This window comes from Lampetra fluviatilis, chromosome 33, assembly GCF_964198595.1.
Source record: "Lampetra fluviatilis chromosome 33, kcLamFluv1.1, whole genome shotgun sequence".
Taxonomy (NCBI): domain Eukaryota; kingdom Metazoa; phylum Chordata; class Hyperoartia; order Petromyzontiformes; family Petromyzontidae; genus Lampetra; species Lampetra fluviatilis.
Window position 1 is genome coordinate 2,029,487 of NC_136307.1, and position 19,287 is coordinate 2,048,773.

The window sequence follows — 19,287 nt, forward strand, 5'->3', positions numbered from 1 at the left end:
TTGGGTTGTTACGTTGGCACATAGCGGCGGCGGCGGCATATACAGACGCAGAGCTGCGAAGCCTCTGCGTTGTTATTCCACACGCGCACAAATTAACGAGCAATGACACTGAGCTCAGGTGTGGATTTGACCCCTGGCTGGGGTCTCCATTAGCAATGTGCAGGTGTGGTGGTGGTAATGAATTCCATAAAATTATCCTGCCATTATGACAATGTGCGATATGTCAATATATATGTTTATGACCTGCAAAACTGTGTATGTTGAAAGACGCAGCAGCACTTTAATTCGAGGCCGCAGACATGGAGTCAACATTGGGGGGGACCAAATCTTCCAGGGATTCTGGGGGTCTTCCCCCAGTAAAAAAAATCAAAATTTGAAATCTCATTTCCTGCCTAAAATATTACAAAATTCACTAACACATAGAATGGACTTTTTTTTTTACAATAATGTCTAATAGTGTATTGCATTTATTACATTGCTCTGTTTTTTACATTTTCTTGTTTCATTGTATGCAATGGCAGAGATTATGAATTCATAAATTACAACCATAACCACAATCATATAAACAGAAATCTATTTTCTAGCAATATATTGGGGGGGACATTTTGAGCATATTTGGGGGGAGGGGATGTGCCCCCTCCCCCATGTTATAATTACGGCCTTGCTTTAACTACGCGCATGTATAAAAACAAAGTCCGTATGTTAAAATGTTAAATACACTGCAGTGTGTACAGGATAACTTCTCGGTGAGAGTGGGGACGAACATGATTTGCGTGAATTTCTGCCACTCATTTGCAGAAAAAGAATTGTGGATTAGTGCAGATAATGCGATGAATTTGCCACGTGACTCGACTTGTCTGCAAAGAAAAGACAGACAATAGAAAGCTGGCCTGCAATGTGTGATGAGAAAACAACACAGATAATAACAGGAAGACGAGGGTTGCAGGAAGAAAAGAGTTAACCTGTAATACTGCAATGTTAGCAATACATTTGAGTTTACCATGCAAAACCTTACCCGCATTCAGGTTGATTTTCATTGCATAATTTGCCTCGTCCATATTTTTGTGAGTGTGTGGGATATTGCCTCCTCTACACACCACCTTTATCTCTATGTGATCCATCAACCACTGCCGTCCAATTCGTGATGACATATCAACATTCGAGACAGACAAAGGCATCGTCGCCGGTAAGAAACAAAAAAAGGCCAGAGGCCACGATGTCCAATTAACACAGGTCCGTCCGTACGTTTAAACATTCATAGATTTATTTAAATATATTTTACAGCGAGTAAATAATTTACTTAATAACCCATCCTCGTAGCTTAAATCATGCATATTGCACTAGCAAGTGCACACATTCCTGAATTAAGTACCCCCAGCATTCGCTATTCAACACACGAGTACAGACGACTCTGTAATTATAATGCAGCCTATATCCTCCTGTCCAGAGGACAACGCAATTGATGTGTGAATAGCCTTGTTCATGCAGTACATTTACATAGGACTGCATGGAGTGTAAGTCATATAGCACGGCTTTGCAAATTCATACATCCAATTGCAGTGACATATATACAAAAATACTGTTTTATACAATCAAATACATGTAACAATATGAATAATAACGTGAAGATCTTTGTCAATCCACTGCTGGGGGTTATTTGACCATACTTCACCACACTGGTCGCCGTGGATTGGTGAATGGGGCGGACTAGAAACTGGTGCAGATGTCACTCACCGTTAAATTAAGTTAGCTGTGGCCTGGAATGTAAATGGGGTCACGAGGTTCATAGCGCAGTACGCTAACCACTGTGCCACTGCTCCCCGATACAATACCGTTTTAACCTTGTTTACAGCATATGTGTATATATATATCAAAATATTTATAATCTGATTAGCTTTAAAGCTATTTTTCACAGATGTCCAGTAGGAGCGGGTCATAACGTTACAATAATAAACAATATAAAAACACTATAGGAGTGTAAAGTATAGGAAAGAAGCACATCACAAAAACGAAATACAAAGAAAACTAAACTATTTATTTTACCTGCTAAAGCCCACTGAGCTTGATAGCTCTTTTGCAGAAGCGACCTGGCCACAAATTATAGCTCAACGAAGTGGCTGATCTCGTGTAAATGTTTCGCAGCCAAAATAATCTAAACGCGTGATGTCGATTCTAAACGAAGAGGGGAAAACCCGGAAAAAATAAATCAGCGTAACCACGGGAATAACGTGCAAACTCGAAATGTACAGGCTTGAGGGTCGGTATCGAAACCACGACCACCTGCATAAAGGTGCAGCCCTGAAACTACTCGCACATGCCGCTGCTGTCAGAAACGACTGCACCAAGGGGGCAACTCAAATCGGCCACGTCGAGAGGATATTTGAGGCTGCTCTCTTCCACAATGGCTAGACCATCTTGCGAGAGGAGGGAGTTATTGTACCTTTACATCAGCCGCACCTTAACAACTCTTAGAACCTCCCAGTTCGACCATTCTACACAACAAAGACTCATTCCTGGCAGCGATTTCAGCCGCACCACCTCTACATAACAAAAGGCTCAGTCCCATTTACACGCACCTTTACATCATCCGCACCTAGTTTACACAACAAAGGCTCATTCCTAGCAGCGTGCTTCAGCCGCACCGAACCTCACAAAAATAATATTCAGGGCCTGCCTTGGCTCCTCCCACCCTCAACCAGTATATATACAAGGACTGTTTTCTTGGAATTTCTCTCACTTGATACAGCTATCGTGCTGTGACGGTTCCACCTGAAGACGGAAACTTGTGTTGCCTCCGAAACGTCGTGATTTTTATTTTATTTTTATTAAACTTTTATTAATTAAATTTTTTTACCTACGTGACTTTACCGAAAAAAACCTAAGAATATGAATCCTTGCAGTCACGAAAGCTTCAAATCTAGAAGTTATTGTACCCTCACGTTTAACCCAACACACGCGACCTTCCGATCCGCTGGCTGTGGGTGAAGGGCCGTCCATAAATGACGTCACGCACCTGGGGGGGGGGTCAGACATGTGACTATGTGTGACGAGGTGGGGGGGGGGAGTTTGAGAAATGTGACGTCACATGAAAATGCGCAACTTTAAATAAATATATAACAACACTCCTACAACATCATAGTGCAGCGCCACATTAAATACGCACTACAATGACATTAGTTTAAAGCGATTTGAAGCATCTTTTCTTTTCAAAATGGAAATATGGCTTTTGGGGGGGGGGGGGTGGGGCAGAGCTTTGTGACGTCGTCATATTTGAGGGGGGGGGGGGGTTCTGATTTTTTGTGACGTCGTGTGACGAGCGGGGGGGGGGGGTCAACAATCGTCCAAAATCGCGTGACGTCATTTATGGATGGCCCCTGAACCCATTAATACCGCTCGGTAGACAAAGGCGACGTTGTAGGGGCGGGCGAGGGGGTATTTAAAACAGTTGCCAAACGTCTCAACCGCCGCGTTCTAAGAACGAACTGGCAACCTCGGCAATGCGCATCCGGTGAGCAAACCTTTAACGCACAATCGCATCATCTTTAATTTATACCGCAACTTTAACTCAGGACACACATCGTATCGTGCCTCATATATACACTATCCAGGGAGTGTTCAACAATCCACATATTGGACACGTGCGAGCGCTGTTCATATTTTCTTTTTTTGTAAATGCATAATGGAAAATGCAATATTAATCGCATTGTGTTTTTTTCCTTTGACAGCATCAATGGAAATCTTTTCGATTGGCCATCATCGTGTACTGCGGATGCATTCACTGACAGAGAATCACCCGTATCTTTGTGCAGGATCGTCAATGTCAGTTTCCTGAAATTAGGTTGTTTTTTCTTTTTCTTCAAAGGCTGCAATTAGGGCTACATAATGTTCTTGGCTTTGCAGAAGAATGATAATAATAAAAAAAGATTTCACTCGCGCTGCAATTTTCGTCAGTTAAAGCAAAGGAGTCGTAACATTTGCAATGACTTTGTGGGACGCCCGTTATATAAGTTATAGAGATACAGTATTTAAAATATGCTTCCATATGCAGCATTCACTGTGCTTATTAAACAGCCTTTGCAAAGCACATGCCGTGTGAAACAAATGCTCGTTTTTTTTCCTCCAGATGCGCACTCCACTGGTGTTGTCAAATATCTTGATTGCGTGGTCGCATTCAGACTACAAACAAATATAATTGTACTTGTGCATCTGAGAGTGGGCAGAAGCTCGGATTGACCGTGGCTGATGATGTTGACGATGTGTGCGCGCGCGAGGAAAGATCTCACGACATTTTTGTTGAAATTGCCTAAAAGGGGCCGCTGCTGCCTGAATCCGCACTGGGACTTCCAAAAGCGTCCTCTCAGTGTGCCTGGCAAGATCACACTGAGTAATCTTTGCCATGATCTTTCTCCCTAAACATGAAGTAAAGTGCCGCTGCCGTCATCGCTGTTAGTACTACGAGTCAGCGACGCCTCGAGAGGGGTGCCGAGGCCCGGGGATAATCACAACCGACGCCTTCAAATTAACGCCGAAGTGTTGCATCGTCTGTGCTTTGGGGCCCCCCAAAGCACGGGGCCCGGGGCGATCGCCCCGATTCGCTGTGCCCTACGGGGGCGCCTTTGCTACTAGCTTGATAAATCGGGACTTGTGTAACACTGGTCAACACACTTTTTCTGGCATAAGGTATTCCAACGGTTGTAAGGTAATTTTGGGGTGCGGATTCCAAATCTGGCATCCGTTTTTGTCTATCACATCAGGTTTTTAAGATATCAAATATTGCATTTTCAATAAAAACTGCAGAAGAAAAATATTAAATAAATGTGGATATATATATAATATTATATTATAAACACACTATCCTAAAAATACAGCACCATATTTGAACACTAAAACAGTCACTGACTCGCAACAACTTGCAATCGTAAGTGACAGAGTTAATTTCGGGTAAAATCAATTAAAATGGGGTATGCCGATAGCATAAAAATGATGTGATAGAGCAAATCTGAGATCACATTTGGAATCAGCACCCTGATATTAGTCTAAAACAGCAGCAAAAGTCCAGGCCAGAAAAAAATGTTTTTTTTGTTGACCAGTGTAATTAAGGAATGTATTGTTTAAAATGTAATTACTTGCTTACCTTTTTTCTCTTATTTTGCACTCCTATCGTGTGTTTGTATTGTTCTCTGTCGTAACTTGCTGACCTGCCCACAATGGACATGTTTTTCAAAATAGCTTCATAGCTCATCGGATTCCTCCTGCAGTCGAAATAAAGATTCTGATTCTGACTCTTCTTCACCCTCAGTCTCCCTCTACTCCTTCTGCCTTGCACTCCGTGACATCTCCAAAGCCATTGTAATTACATCATTGTTTTGTCTCTTCTCAACATCAAAATCATTGAAGTCTAATCACCCCTTACTTAGCCTCCATATAGCAATGGGCTTACTATGGCTGATGATGATAAATGTTTGACCTGGGGCTTTGTCTACTCCCACAGAGGATAGATTGCCCCCTTCCATGGGCAGTCTATCTTGCAGATGGTTTGTGGTCAGATCCACCCAAATGGTAGGGTGGTGGCCTTAAGTCAAAGAAACTGGGCGTGCAGTTGCTGCTTAGCCACCACATAGTCCAGCTCACGTTTGTGCCGAGAACTGCCATGAGCCCGTGATGCTGCATGGATATTCTAGTGACTCAACAGCCTGTTGATACCATTGGAACCTCATTTGCCAGTAAAAAATATGATAATTGTTTTTTTACCCTTCCATCTGGCAACAAAATTGCCACCTTTTTTTACAAGGAGTCATGTTTGCATAGACCACAATACCTGCAGTCATAATGCAAACAAAAAACATAACTCTGATAATGTATGCACTGTCCTTGAAGTTGATTGGTCCACACCCGAGACAGCTAGGCTCTAAGGAAAGCTGTCTCGGGTGTGGACCAATCAACTTCAAGGACAGTGCACACTCCTTGTAAAAAAGGTGGCAGTTTTGTTGCCAGATGGAAGGGTAAAAAACCAATTATCAGCCTGTTGATAATTACGAGCCCATCGGCTGCATACACAAAAACAACCATCAGCCTCCTACCGTTATCACTGAGCTGACACGAGCCTTCCAACCGCTCAATTGCGAGCAAAGTGCACTACGCCTACAACAGCCAATGACTCGCACATCACTCCTTGGGGCCCCCTTCATTCCTAGATGTAAGAGCCACTCGGTATTGTAAGGATTCTTGGGAAAAACAGTAATATTTGGTCATACCGCGTTGGACACGAGCACAAATAACAATAAACGCAGCACGTTGGTCAATAACAATCGCCCACAATATCACCCATCGCTGTATATATTTGTCTTGTTAAGGCAGTGTTATTGATTAGACGTGTTGAGTTTTTGTTTTTGTATTACTCTCGTCTGAGATTATCCAGCCACCTAGCGTGACACGTGCGGTCTTCACCGGTCACACAGCACTTGCCCCTACAGTCTATGGAGCGCAATGGTGTGGGGGGGGGGGCTCTATTATTGATGCGAGTTTCTGTGCGTTTCTGAGTAAGCGCACGCGTGGCTGTGTCACATAAGGGTGGAGTGGTAACGTAGTTCTTGGCACACCTCGCTATCTGGATTTGATTTCTCGGCAGTGGTTGACATCAGTGGGGCATAGCTGGAGCGGTCCTTGGCCTCCGCCTAAATGAAAACAATTATTTCGCTCGTGCTGCTGTGTTGACAACGGTGCACAAGCAACAGATAGCCACATAAATCGAAAGATAGCCACAACTTTAGCGAATTCCTCAGTAACATTTTGGTCTTAAAAGGAAAAAAAGCACACAATCTGTGACATTTTTGTGCAATGGCCAACGTTGTTCAAACGGTTTCATCAATATTCTGAACTTTGGCATGTTTACCGGGATGGGGCCTTATGACAATAAATATTTTAAAAACATTTTCCCTGATGACCTTGACTTCCCCGAGGTCGACTCAGCGGCGTGTAGTAAAACACCAGCACTGTCGGAGACAAATTCGGCCGGACGTGGCGCTGGCTTCAACACTCCCTTGTGCGCCGTGCCGGCCTTAATAGGTGCTCGCAAACAGCACTTGGCCAACAGCCCATTTAGGCGATACGGGTGATATTTGCGTGTATCGCATTGGTGAGTGTCTGTGTGTGTGCAGACTGGTGATTTGTATTCAGTGTGGCACAGATCAATAACAGATTTAAATCTCTTGAGTACTCACTAAAGCCACTGGAGATGGTTTCAATGCAGGATATAGAATAATAAAATATAGGGCTCTACAGTAACTACAGTTTTTGTCGGGAAATTTTGGGTGAAGTGGGATACTTAAGGCTTGGACATGTCTCGAGGTCAGCCTAGAACACCAATTATTTAGCAATTGCTCCGAAAACGCAAGAGGGTATTGTGCTACCTTAAGAAAATTGCAAAATAAAATGGGATTAAGTGGGCAAAAAAACCCCCCGCTATTTTCCAAACGGTTGCAATTTCCCATTTTACCCACGCAATGTTGGTAATATGGAATACGCCATTGAAGCAAAATTGGATACAAATCACTCATGTTTTCAGATTACGCACAACAACAACAACAACACATCACCTTTTATCGAAGTTATAGAAAGAGGGAAAAGAAAGTGACAAAAAATGAAAATAAAACCAACGTTGAAGGCTTAAGGCCGTTCTAGGCTTAGTTAACAAGCGCCGCTCACAAGTAGATTGATCGTCGTCACTGTCCATGCGATCAGCACGTGCGCCATGCCCCCCCCCCCCCCCCTTGTGACGTCACAGACAATTCACCTTTCGGGCACTTCTATTCGTCGAAAACAGGGCGCGGCAGGAGTCCGTACGGAGGTCCCCCCCGCCTACAACCAACGCACACTGACCAGAGTGGTGAAATATGGTCAAATAAGCCCCTCCCCCCCGCCCCGCCCCGCCCACCACGAGCTGTCTATCTTTTGCACGCGGCTGTCACTCATCCACAAGCAATACTCCCGGGGTGAGCCGCAGCAATAATCCACGCTAGGCCGTGGGTGACTGTATGGTCAAACAATCCCCATGAATGACAATGGCGAAGGGATAGAGGCTTTCATCCAGAAGTGGATTGATATCGGGCTGCAAATTATTGTTATTATTACAACTGCACAGTACAGATAAAGCATGTTTTTTATATTTATATAAATAATTGGCACTTGTATGTTAGACGTGTTGATTGAACAGAGTAATTATACGGCATATGCAGTATTTTTTTGGCTATGTGTAAACACATTTTTTTTTCAAACGATGCCTAGTACAGAACTGTAAAATGTACTCGTACACACAGAGTACACACATTAATAGTGGTATATATATTTTTAAATTACACGTGTAGAGTAAATATGTTTATGTCTGTGGCTGACGTCATCATCTCCCGCTCCACCCTTAGCCCCATTCAATTAATAACATTTGAGTGAGATGATCCAAGAGATATGGGACAAGAGATTTAGTGGGGTAAAGAAGCAGACTCATTTGGAGATGCATATCTATATTGCAGACAATATAGATCTATACTACAGACAATATAGATATGGTAAGTTAATTAGATTTTATGTTAATTAATTTGCTATGCTAATTAGAATTCGAGCTGATATTTCAATGCACCTCCTAAATATGTTATTGTCGTCGATCAATCCGGTGGGGGGAGGAGGGGGGGCTCCCTTCAGCTACTTGGGGGCCTTAGGATTCCGCTCCGCGTGCTAATACCTAACGCCACCGCTGCACACACGCACACACGATTCAGATCACACACGCGCGCGCACGCACACACACCGACACACACACACAGCACTCGCATAGCGCAGCACATAGCAGGGCAGACAATGAGAGAGGGCCACGCTGCTGATGATAATGCGCGTAGGAGGAGGAGGAGGGCATCGGTAGGAGGGAAGCATTTGTGAGAGCTGCAGCAGTGAGTAGTTTTACGCGCAGACCGAGGCAGAAATGCGCGTGGCGCGTAGGGGTTGTTTACATCTGCTGCTGTTGTGTTGTCGTGTCTGTGCTCTTAACACCGTGTTGTGTTGTACGTGAGCAGTTGTTGCTGCTGCTGTTGTTGTTGTGGCTGCTGCTGCTGTTGTTGTTGCAGTGACTACTGCTGTGGTTGTTGTTGTTGCAGTGGCTACTGCTGTTGCTGCTGCTGCTGATGCTGTCTGCGTGTCTGCGTTAGCTCGGCGCCGAGCAGCGCTCATCACTGCAACGCTGCAGGAATGCGCGGAGCTGAATTTTTCATCAAGAGCCCGAGGACAAAACGTCCAGTAGCAGACAAGTCTGAGCTCAGGTCGCCTCCGCTCTCCTCTATTCCGGAATCCTCATCAGCAGGCATCATCATTTAATCATTACAGGATATTAAGATCATCATCATCAGAGTGACGTCGTCAACAATCAGCATCATTAAAAGCAAGATCATCATCATTGCGCAACGTTGTTAATAACATCATCATCATTATCGTCATTAAATGTGTTATTGTCATCATCAACAAGCGCCGTCATTAATTACCGCTATCAGCGTCTTGATCATCAAGCATCAATAACCATCATCAGCTGCATCGTAATAATCATCGTTACAATATCGATTATCATTGCGCAACATCATCATCGTTAAAATATCCTAATTGACACAGTCAATAACAGCCATCGTCAGCAGTCGTAGCCATCACAGCGACCACTGATCTGCAGGGGTATAAATCATCACCACAGTTACGATCATCAGTCGGAGCATCAGCGGTACCACTAACACAAAATCATCAACACATTCGCCCTTACCACGACGAGCTCGTAGTGTCCAACCACAACAGTCTGCAGCTACAAACAGAGCCCAACACAACGGCTGAGCTGGGGCTGCACACAAACAATCATCTTTGCCTGAGCAACGACAAAGCAGCAGCAGCAGCATCTTAAGGAGCAGCAGCAGCATCAACATCGGCTTCATCAACATCATCAGCAGCATCAACGCCGGCTCCATCAACATCAGGAGCAGCATCGCCACGACCATGATCGAGACCATCACACACAAGTTGCGGGCCTGCTCTCTGAATGAGGTTCGCCCGTTTGTGTTGAAGGTACATTGTAATTGTGAGCGTGCAATGGATTAATACGTAATGTAACGATCGTTTGCTTCAATACATCTCTTCGATTTCACAACATGATATGTGTAATGTTACAATGTCCAGCTTCTTGGAATCACGTTGCCTGGATGAAGGTGGCTTCCCTGGGAACGTGTTCGTCGCGGGGAGCGCTTTTAGCCATACTTCACCACGATGGTCACCGCACACGGTCGGGTGATGCCGTGGGGCTGGTGGCTGAGCCCTTGTCAGGCACCACGTGCCACCTCGCTGTGTCTCCCCGTGCAGTCCACTCACCCAACCACTCGGAGTGGCAATGTTGTCAATATGAAAGATAACGTTCGTCGTTCGTGCACGTTTCGGCTTCGTAGGTGAGCGCTCCCTCTGTCGGTGCAGATCGCAGCAACGCAGTGTTTACCCCGAAGATGCGTGACAATTAATAACGCAATCGTTAGCGCTCCACACTTTGCGTGCAGACCGCATCACGTCGCGATAGACGTTTGCAATGCTGCTGTTGGGGTGCAATTGTTTTTGTTACCGCTGCTATTGTAACGTAATAATTCGCATAAATTATGACAGCATTGGTACATCTGTTACCATTTGCAGTTGTGAAACGTTGCACAGACAGCGTTGAAACTAATGTCCATTTATCTTCTTGGTTCTTTCGGTAAAGTCACGTAGAATGGAAATAATAAAATAAAAAAAATAAAACATAATAAAATAATTCTCACGACGTTTCGGCCACAACGCAAGCAGCTGTCCTCAGGTGGAAAACAGGTCTGTCGAGAAGACAGCGTCTGAATGACACACCCCAGGCTTGGAGCGACTATTTAAGCTGGGATGGAGGGGGGAAAGAGCGCCTTGACAAAATAATTTGCATATCAAGAGGAGAATTGTGAGAATAATTTTATTATGTTTTATTTTTATTATTTTATTATTTCCATTCTACGTGACTTTACCGAAAGAACCAAGAAGATGAATCCCTGCAGTCACGAAAGCTTTAAATCGAAATTTAATGTCCATTTAATCAGCATTACTGCAATATCCCTCTTACCATAACTCCCTATTTTGTTGTAAAGTTGCTACAGTGCGGCGGATTCTATCACTCATCTGTCGCGATCAGCGTTAAAATGCACGAGGATCATTTGTTTTGGCATCACCATCCCCCCAGCACTGATGTCATCCGTAGAAAAGGAAACACCAGCTATTTGATCATAGTTCCAATTTTGATGGTAGTCATGATGTCATCTCTTCAGCTGTGGAAATATCTTACGTAACGTATGCAACCAAAGAGTGCACATTATCACCGTTAACATTGCATTGCATGTCATCGCCACCGCCAATCATCATCGTCACATGTAATCACCTCGTAATTATCTGTAATCACCTCATTTACACGGGGCACACTTCATGAAACTGTCAATGTCACGCAAGCTTTGGGTTTAGGCCCGATTGTTTCTGTTTACAATATCTGAGTGCGCGTGTGTGCTTTTTGTTCTGGAGCGATGGCACAAAATGTTTACGATATTGGGCCCTGATGTATTCAATGGCTTATATGTAATTTGGCATAGGTTTTTACCAACACAATTTTATTTATTGTCTTACGTCTACACAATGGCCATGATGGGCACATGCTCCGGCAGGGCTGAATGAGAGAGAAGAGAGAGAAGAGAGAGGCTTGTATAACCATTCTGTGAAGTGTTGACGTGGTATTGATATGCAGGCATTTTTTTTTATTAACATAGATTCCTGCAAAACTATATGATCTGCACCTGTTTTACAGTACCCACAATACCACCACCCCCCCTACCCCCGCAGTGCTCTCGCCCACACAAACAAAAACACATATTCCCCTTTCTCATTCCAGTCATTGATGCTGTGACATCATTACCTCAGTGCACAGTGAAAGCTGAACCGCAGAGAGGGCTCCATATTGATCAGACCTCCCTCCCTTCGGGTAATCCGGCCATGGTTGGCGTCTGGATCTCTCGGAATGTTGCGAGTTCACATCCTGATTGAGGGGGGGGGGAATGATTCAGGCCATCATCCCCGGCAGGGTCGATAAAATAAGTGGCACTTTGAGGGTGGGTGAGGGAATTAATTCTAGATTTGAAGCTTTCGTGACTGCAAGGATTCACACTCTAATCTTGATGCAGTAATTTTAGCTGTGACGGTCCCACCTGATGACGGAGACTTGCGTTGCCTCCGAAACGTCGTGATTTATTATTTTATTTTATTTCCATTATTATTTTTATTAACTTTTAATTATATTTTTTTACCTACGTGACTTTATCGAAAAAAACCTACGAGTATGGGTGGGGGAAGGCAGAAGTGATTGTCCTGTGGATAGACTTCGCCTCCATCTCCGTATGAATGTGGAATTTCCACCACTGGCTCAGGAAATCACTCTTGCTTTGCTCTTTGGTGAGATACTGTTTTAGCTCCAGTGGTGTTTCATAGTTAATCGTGTAACATCGTTCATCACGATCAGCCATGATCGACCCACTGCTGGATGAAGGACAGTGGCTTTGCTGGTAATTCTGGGGGTCCGAAGCAGACCCCCCTCCCTTGCCACGAATGATGTCCCTCGTGAGATGACTGAAGGGGTGTCGGCAAGAGACAGAAACGTAGCGAGAGGAGAATGCAGATCTGCAGATGAGACACAGATGCAGTGAAATGAGAGATCGTGTTGACGAGGGACAACAATGCCGTTAGATGAGAGACAAGATGGAGATGAGATATTTTAGAGCTATTTCAGTTAATTGGTTTATTTATGTTTATTATGATTTTAATTGGAGCTGATATTTGTTCAGCTGTGTGTATATATTTTGTTTATGTACCCGGGACCCCTTGATCCCTTTGGGGCTTAGTTCATAATCAGAATATTTATTTATGCTGGAGGAATCCGATGATCTGTAAAGCTTTTTTTTTCACAGTTGCTTTGCTTAAGCCTCACGCCAGCCGTTATGAAACCTCCCCAAACCGTCCACCGCTTCTCACGATCCCGCAATGCAACAATCCACCCGGCAGAGCTCACTTAACTCGCTCCATCTCCTCGGTGCACGACCTCTTGGACGCGGTCAATCCCCTTGGCTGCCTCGGCATCATAATTCCTGGTCATGAGCCACCATCCCCATTTATCCACGACGTGCACTGTCCAAGCCCACACTCATCATTAATCATCGAAAATTATTTTAAGGCATCACATTTTTTTCGTGACTGTCACTGGGAAATGTCCATTGTTTATTCACCTCGCCCCTCATCTACAACGTTGACCACAAACTCCGAGCGTGTGTGCGTTTCTCTCTTAAGAGGAGAAGAAGAATACAAAAAAACAAATTAGCGTAGCATTTTATTCGTCCAATTATTTCTATTTACTTCGTTTTTGTACACAAGTGGAATTCCTCGCCCGTGCAGCATCTCGTTCACAGATTTTAAGCTTTCGTGACTGCAAGGATTCATATTTTTGGGTTTTTTCGGTAAAGTCACGTAGGTAAAAAATTAAAATTAATAAAAGTAAGATAAAATACAAATAAAATATTTTATTTTACTTTTATACATTTTTATTATTTACCTACGTGACTTTACCGAAAAAACCCCAAGAATATATCTCATTCACAGCTTGTTGCTGGTGCCGAGCACACGCTGACCCTGTGCACACTTGGACATCTGTGAAAAAGAGCTTCATAGCTCATCGGATTCCCGCCTGTAGTCTAAATAATCAGTCTGATTCTATTACGAATTGGAATGACATGCGTGTGCGTTGACGATTTGAGTGGTGGAGCTGCAATGCTGGCACTGTGAACCCTGAGACCCAGTGACCCGAGTTCGATTCCTGGCTGACATCAGTAATACGTGATATTTGAATCGGTTCTGGGCATCTCCCTGCACCAATCCGCCCTGACCATCGTGGTGAAAGTCTGGTCGAACTATAACCATGGTCGACAGGTCATGGGTGAGGCCTTCATCCAGCAGTGGATTGACAGAGGGCCGTAAGTTAACATTGCTGAAGATGAATGCGTAAAGTCGGCGGTATCTTGGGATATCCGATTCCTTTGGATGCTCTACAAACCCCAGATTGTGTCTAATTCCAAGACGCATCACACATACAGTGGGGGAAAAAAGTATTTGATCCCCTGCTGATTTTGTACGTTTGCCCACTGACAAAGAAATGATCAGTCTATAATTTTAATGACTTAGAGAAGATCCGCAAAGAGGAGTGGGACAAAATCCCTCCTGAGATGTGTGCAAACCTGGTGGCCAACTACAAGAAGCGTCTGATCTCTGTGATTGCCAACAAGGGTTTTGCCACCAAGTACCAAGTCATGTTTTGCAGAAGGGTCAAATACTTATTTTCCTCATTAAAATGCAAATCAATTTATAACATTTTTGACATGCGTTTTTCTGGATGTTTTTGTTGTTATTCTGTCTCTCACTTCAAATAAACCTACCATTCAAATTATAGACTGATCAATTCTTTGTCAGCAGGGGATCAAATACTTTTTTTCCTCACTGTATTTGCTCCGCGTGCAGTATATTTCAGCTTTAAAGGAGGGAGGGGGGAGGGTGTGATAAAAGTGTGTTTCATGACAGTGCGGCACGGTGCTCATCGCAGATAGCTGCTTTTCCGTGTGACATTCTGAGGATGACTTGAACGCCGAACGTGAAGCGGTGTATGACCCGCGCGTGCTGGCACGGCTCGATTGTGTCAGAGGGGGTGCGGCTGGACACCCGTGGATATTAAAGTGATTGTTCTTCAGACGTGTGATGGTTACATTTCCTCGCCTGATGTCAAGGTAGCAGTCTCACTTTTAAACGTGTGAATTTGCGTTGTGATTTATTTCCAGAGAGCTTCATGGCGAGCCTGTTTAACACTGCGCTAGTTTTACCCACTCCCTGCTATTATAGTCATCATTATTAGTACCAGCCGTGGTCAATCCACTGCTGGATGAAGGCCCCTCCAAGCATCCGTCATCTCTCACAATTCCGCTGTACATAATATCGTTTTTTTTTGTTAGATCGCGTAAATATCTGTCGTTAAACCCGCCACCACCCGACACAGCCAATAAGTGAGGGTTGTCACGTAAACAGAACACGCCAATTGGTTACTAGTACATCACACTGGTGTGTTGGAGAGCAAATACACAACATTCCGCTATGTAAATATTTAATCTAGAGCCAGCGGACGAGCCGATTTCATCGTCCTCTGGGATGCGTCCTTCCTGCTATTACCTGTAGGGAATATCAAATGTGTGTGCCATCTTCATTCTCAAGAGCAAGCCACTGTGAGGTGGCTGGTGGCTGAGGGGGGGAGGTAATGACCACATCATAACACTGATCGAACAATGCTGAGATCCTGGGTTCGAAACATCTGCATCCACCCTTTGATTAGACGTAATTCTCACGTGAAGCCCCGTTAATGGTCTCAAGTGGAGCGCGGGTGAGTGTCCGGAAAATGTAAAACAAAATTTAATCTACGCGTAATTTCCCCCCCCCCTCGCTCAGCACTGAGGGCCAGAACTTGTCAACATTTCCTGACTGTTGACAACCCCCGTGGGCCGCTGCTTGCCGAGCGTGAAGCAGGAGGGACCCTGCGTTGTCGGGCGATAGAAGGACAGGAGTTGTAGTTTTGAAATTATATCATTAGGGGGGGCGGCGGGGGGGGGGGGGCATTCCCTGGACACGATGTGATGATGCTCTCTCTGCTGGCCGTGATCATTCCCGAAGGATGACGTTTTATAGTCGCTGTCACCACTCCAGTGAATGGGATATCCTGTGCTATAATTAATTGTTAAATGAGCTACAGCTAAATTAATAAAATGGCAAGTTGTGCAGTACATCACCGGGATGTCCCTTGCATAATGCCAATGGCCTGTCAGCAGGTGACTTGCACATTGAGTTTGAATTGAATGAGGGATGATGCCGCTGCTGTTGCCGTGGTGCCATGGTTAGCAACCTGCACTTGAAGTCCGCAGGTCGTCGGTTAAATCTCACGTCGCGGCGTCTGTGCATCTGTGAAAGAGAGCTTTGCAGCTCATCGGATTCCTCCTTACTCCAGTCTCAATACTTTGACGCGCGTTTCTAGAAATCAGTCTGCGCTTCTCGTTACCCCGCAGTGGAAATGGGCACACAGCGGTCGGTCGATCGATCGGTAGGTCCCGTGTGGTGGGATGAAGTGTGGGGACTCCCCCCTCCCCCCTCTTCCAAGACATCTGGGCGAAATGCCCCTGGAGGTGCTCTCTTGGGGCTGCCCAGAGCTCCCTCTGGTGGATGAACTTCCGCCAGTAGTGGCATGAGCTGTACAAAGGAATGGCAGCACGTGCTCTTTGGTTTCTGTCGGTAAAGTCACGTGGGTATAAAATAAAATAGATCACGACGTTTCGGGCGCAACACAAGCGTTCGTCATCAGGTGACTTTACCGAAAGAACCAAAGAGTATGGATTCCTGCAGTCACGAAAGCTTCAAATCAAGATTGAATGGCAGCACCTTTACCGTTTTACGATTTAAATTGCATTGCTTGTTTGGATGTCGGTGTGTGTGTGCTCAGTTCCTGTTGTGGGGAGAGATAGTGTGCGCGGTTAGTACACTGCGCTACGAACCCAGTAACCTGATTTTAGATTCCTTCTCATGGCCAACACCAATGACGAATATCTGAACCAGTTCTGGGCCTCTCCTAGGTTAACTCAGACTCAAATGAATACTCGGTGCAATGTGTAAAGCATAGGGAGACAAAAGGCGGGCGGGCTTGGTGCATGCCACCCACCCCATCTGTCGTGTACCGTGCCGGCCTTCACAGGTGCTCGCTAACAGCACTTGCTCCAACAGTCTGCTAAGTCTATATGGGGGCTCTTTGCCTTTGTCAATTCCCGTTCAGGATCAAAGGCCCTTCCAGCCTCTTCGGCTCTTTTGAAATATGGGGACACATTGTAGAAGCATTTCTAGACATGTTTGGGTGATATCTTACATTAAGTGGTTACTTCTGACAGAATAAGAAATATTTAAGGCCACTCTTGCCTGGGGCAAATTATGGTTGTGGCTGAACTTTCGTGCTCGATTCAGCCGCTGTTATATTTATTGTGTGTGCTCATGTTTATATATATACGCGTACAGCCCAGATTTAAATATTTAGCAATGCTGGTACCGTGGGGGCAAGGGGCACGCTGGCGCACGGATCAATTGTGACGAGCAAAAATCGCGTCGCGCGCCGTTCGCATTCTCTGCCTGGCATGGACCAAAATAATTGGGCGAGCACATTTTTTTGTGTGGCCATGTGTGTGTCTTTAACCTGTAACGGCCTGTGGGCAAACATGGGGAGGGGGCTTAAAAAAATGGAATGTTTCTTTCACTGTCCCGTGAGCGCTGACCTATTTTCCTAATCTCTGGCGGTCCCGCTGGTTTTTTTTCGTGTCTGAATGAAGGCACGTATAGCAGCTATGTCTCTTGAACAGTGGCGTGTGTTTCTCATCCGCATACACCGTTACGTGTGTGTAGTGTGTATACACTGTGCTTGTTTACGCTCGTTTCGAGACGACTACGTGCGGCGGCTCGTGTGCAGGACACTCTAAAGATGATTATATCCTGGGACGGTGAGAGATGGCGATGGCTTGGGGAGTCCTTCATCCAGTAGTGGATTGATCGTGACTGATTACGATGATGTTGTGGGGCAGGAGTAATGACTCTGTTACTGTACAGGTCGGAGAGCTGGATTCGACACAAAAATGTATCAGAATTAGAATCTGTATTGATATTGGAGGAATCCGATGAGCAATAAAGATATTTTTCACATATGTCCAGTAAGGGCGGGTCAGAACGTTACAACAACAAACAGTACAAAAACACAGCAGGAGTGCAAAGTATAGGAGAGGTAAACAAATAACTTAAAAATATATGAAATTAAAACTAAACTATTTTTTTGTATCTTACCAGGTAAGGCCTACTGAGCTATTAGCTCCTTTTTCAAAAGCGACCTGGCCACAAACGAAAGCTCAAGGCTTATCGTGTGGGAAATAATAGAAGCGTCTACGCCTTGGAATACAGCTCCGTACAGAGTGAATGCTGGGAATTCCATGGCAGGATAGCGCCCTGGCAAAGAGAGCATTGTAGGTGCAATCATGAGTGGAGGGAGTGATGGATGTGACGCGTAGGCGCGATGGGCGGTGGCAGGCGGCGACCTCGACAGGAATTGGAGTGGCGTCCAGAGGATGGCGAGAAGATCGAAAGCCACTCGCAGTGGCAGATCGAAGGTGGAGGGGGGATTGGTTTATTTTTTGTTAGATATCTTTCAGCAAATTTTTTTAAGATGTTAGCGCTGCCCCTGTATGGCTAGTTTCTATATCCGCTTCTGGCCAGTGGTGGCTGATGGCTCGAGTCTTAAGAGTATTTGGCTGCTACAAATGTCCACATGATAACCCACTTCGTTGGACTACCATATGTGGCCAGACACAGAGCGATGTAGGTCAGTGGGCCTTAACCTGCTAACATCGTTTCAAGTTTGTAGTTGTCGTCGCTGAGCCGGTGTCAGCGTCGTGCCAGCCGGAGTTGGGTGGGGGAGGGAAGGGGGGTTAATTAATTTCAATTAATCAGTAGCTCGGCAGTGTGCTCTAGTTAAATGCACGGATGGTGCAGTGTGGTGTGCGGTAACCCAGTGTAACTGTGCTGTACCCCCCGCGTTACTCGATGCAGAAGTCCGCATTTTCCGGAAAACTGAAGACGGCATTGAAGATGATGACTGGCATTGACCCTTCTTCATAGCAAGGCCCATTGCAAGAAACGTCGCCTGTCATGCATTATTTCTGTGAAGGCCACAGGGGTATGGACGAATGTCTTAAGTAAAACAATTTTTTTTAAATTAAATCACGACGTTTCGGGCTATAATCCCTTGTCACAATCAGTTCTTTGGCCTACTCCAGCTATTGTTTCTTGCTGTGGTTGTCCCCGCTTGATGACGGACGCTTGTGTTGCGCCCGAAACGTCGTGATTAAATTTATTTTTTTTATCTTTTATTTTATTTTTATTTATTTACCTACGTGACTTTACCGAAAGAACCGAGAGTAAGGATCCTTGCAGTCACGAAAACTTCAAATCTAGAACGGATGTCTTAAGTTTGCTCATTCGTTGTGCCTGAGTGCCACTGTCAAATGCAGTAACACGAACATCACGTGTTGTTTTATCTATACACCATGTGGTCAATGAAACAAC

At 44.9% G+C, this 19,287-nt stretch overlaps 2 protein-coding genes across 3 annotated transcripts in view; one reads left to right on the forward strand and one right to left on the reverse strand.

Moving 5' to 3' along the window:
• Positions 1-19,287, reverse strand: part of LOC144943931 (fibulin-5-like) — a 610,861-nt gene that overhangs the window by 187,845 nt on the left and 403,729 nt on the right. The window lies entirely within an intron of this gene.
• The window catches only part of LOC144944111 (uncharacterized), a 41,096-nt gene continuing 30,553 nt past the window's right edge, over positions 8,745-19,287 (forward strand). Inside the window, exon 1 of one of the 2 annotated variants that reach the window (XM_078872186.1) lies at positions 8,745-10,086. In XM_078872186.1, coding sequence (XP_078728312.1) covers positions 10,018-10,086 — 69 coding nt within the window. In that variant the 5' untranslated portion in view covers positions 8,745-10,017. The remainder of the gene's footprint in view (positions 10,087-19,287) is intronic. The other variant, XM_078872187.1, reaches the window with a different exon arrangement.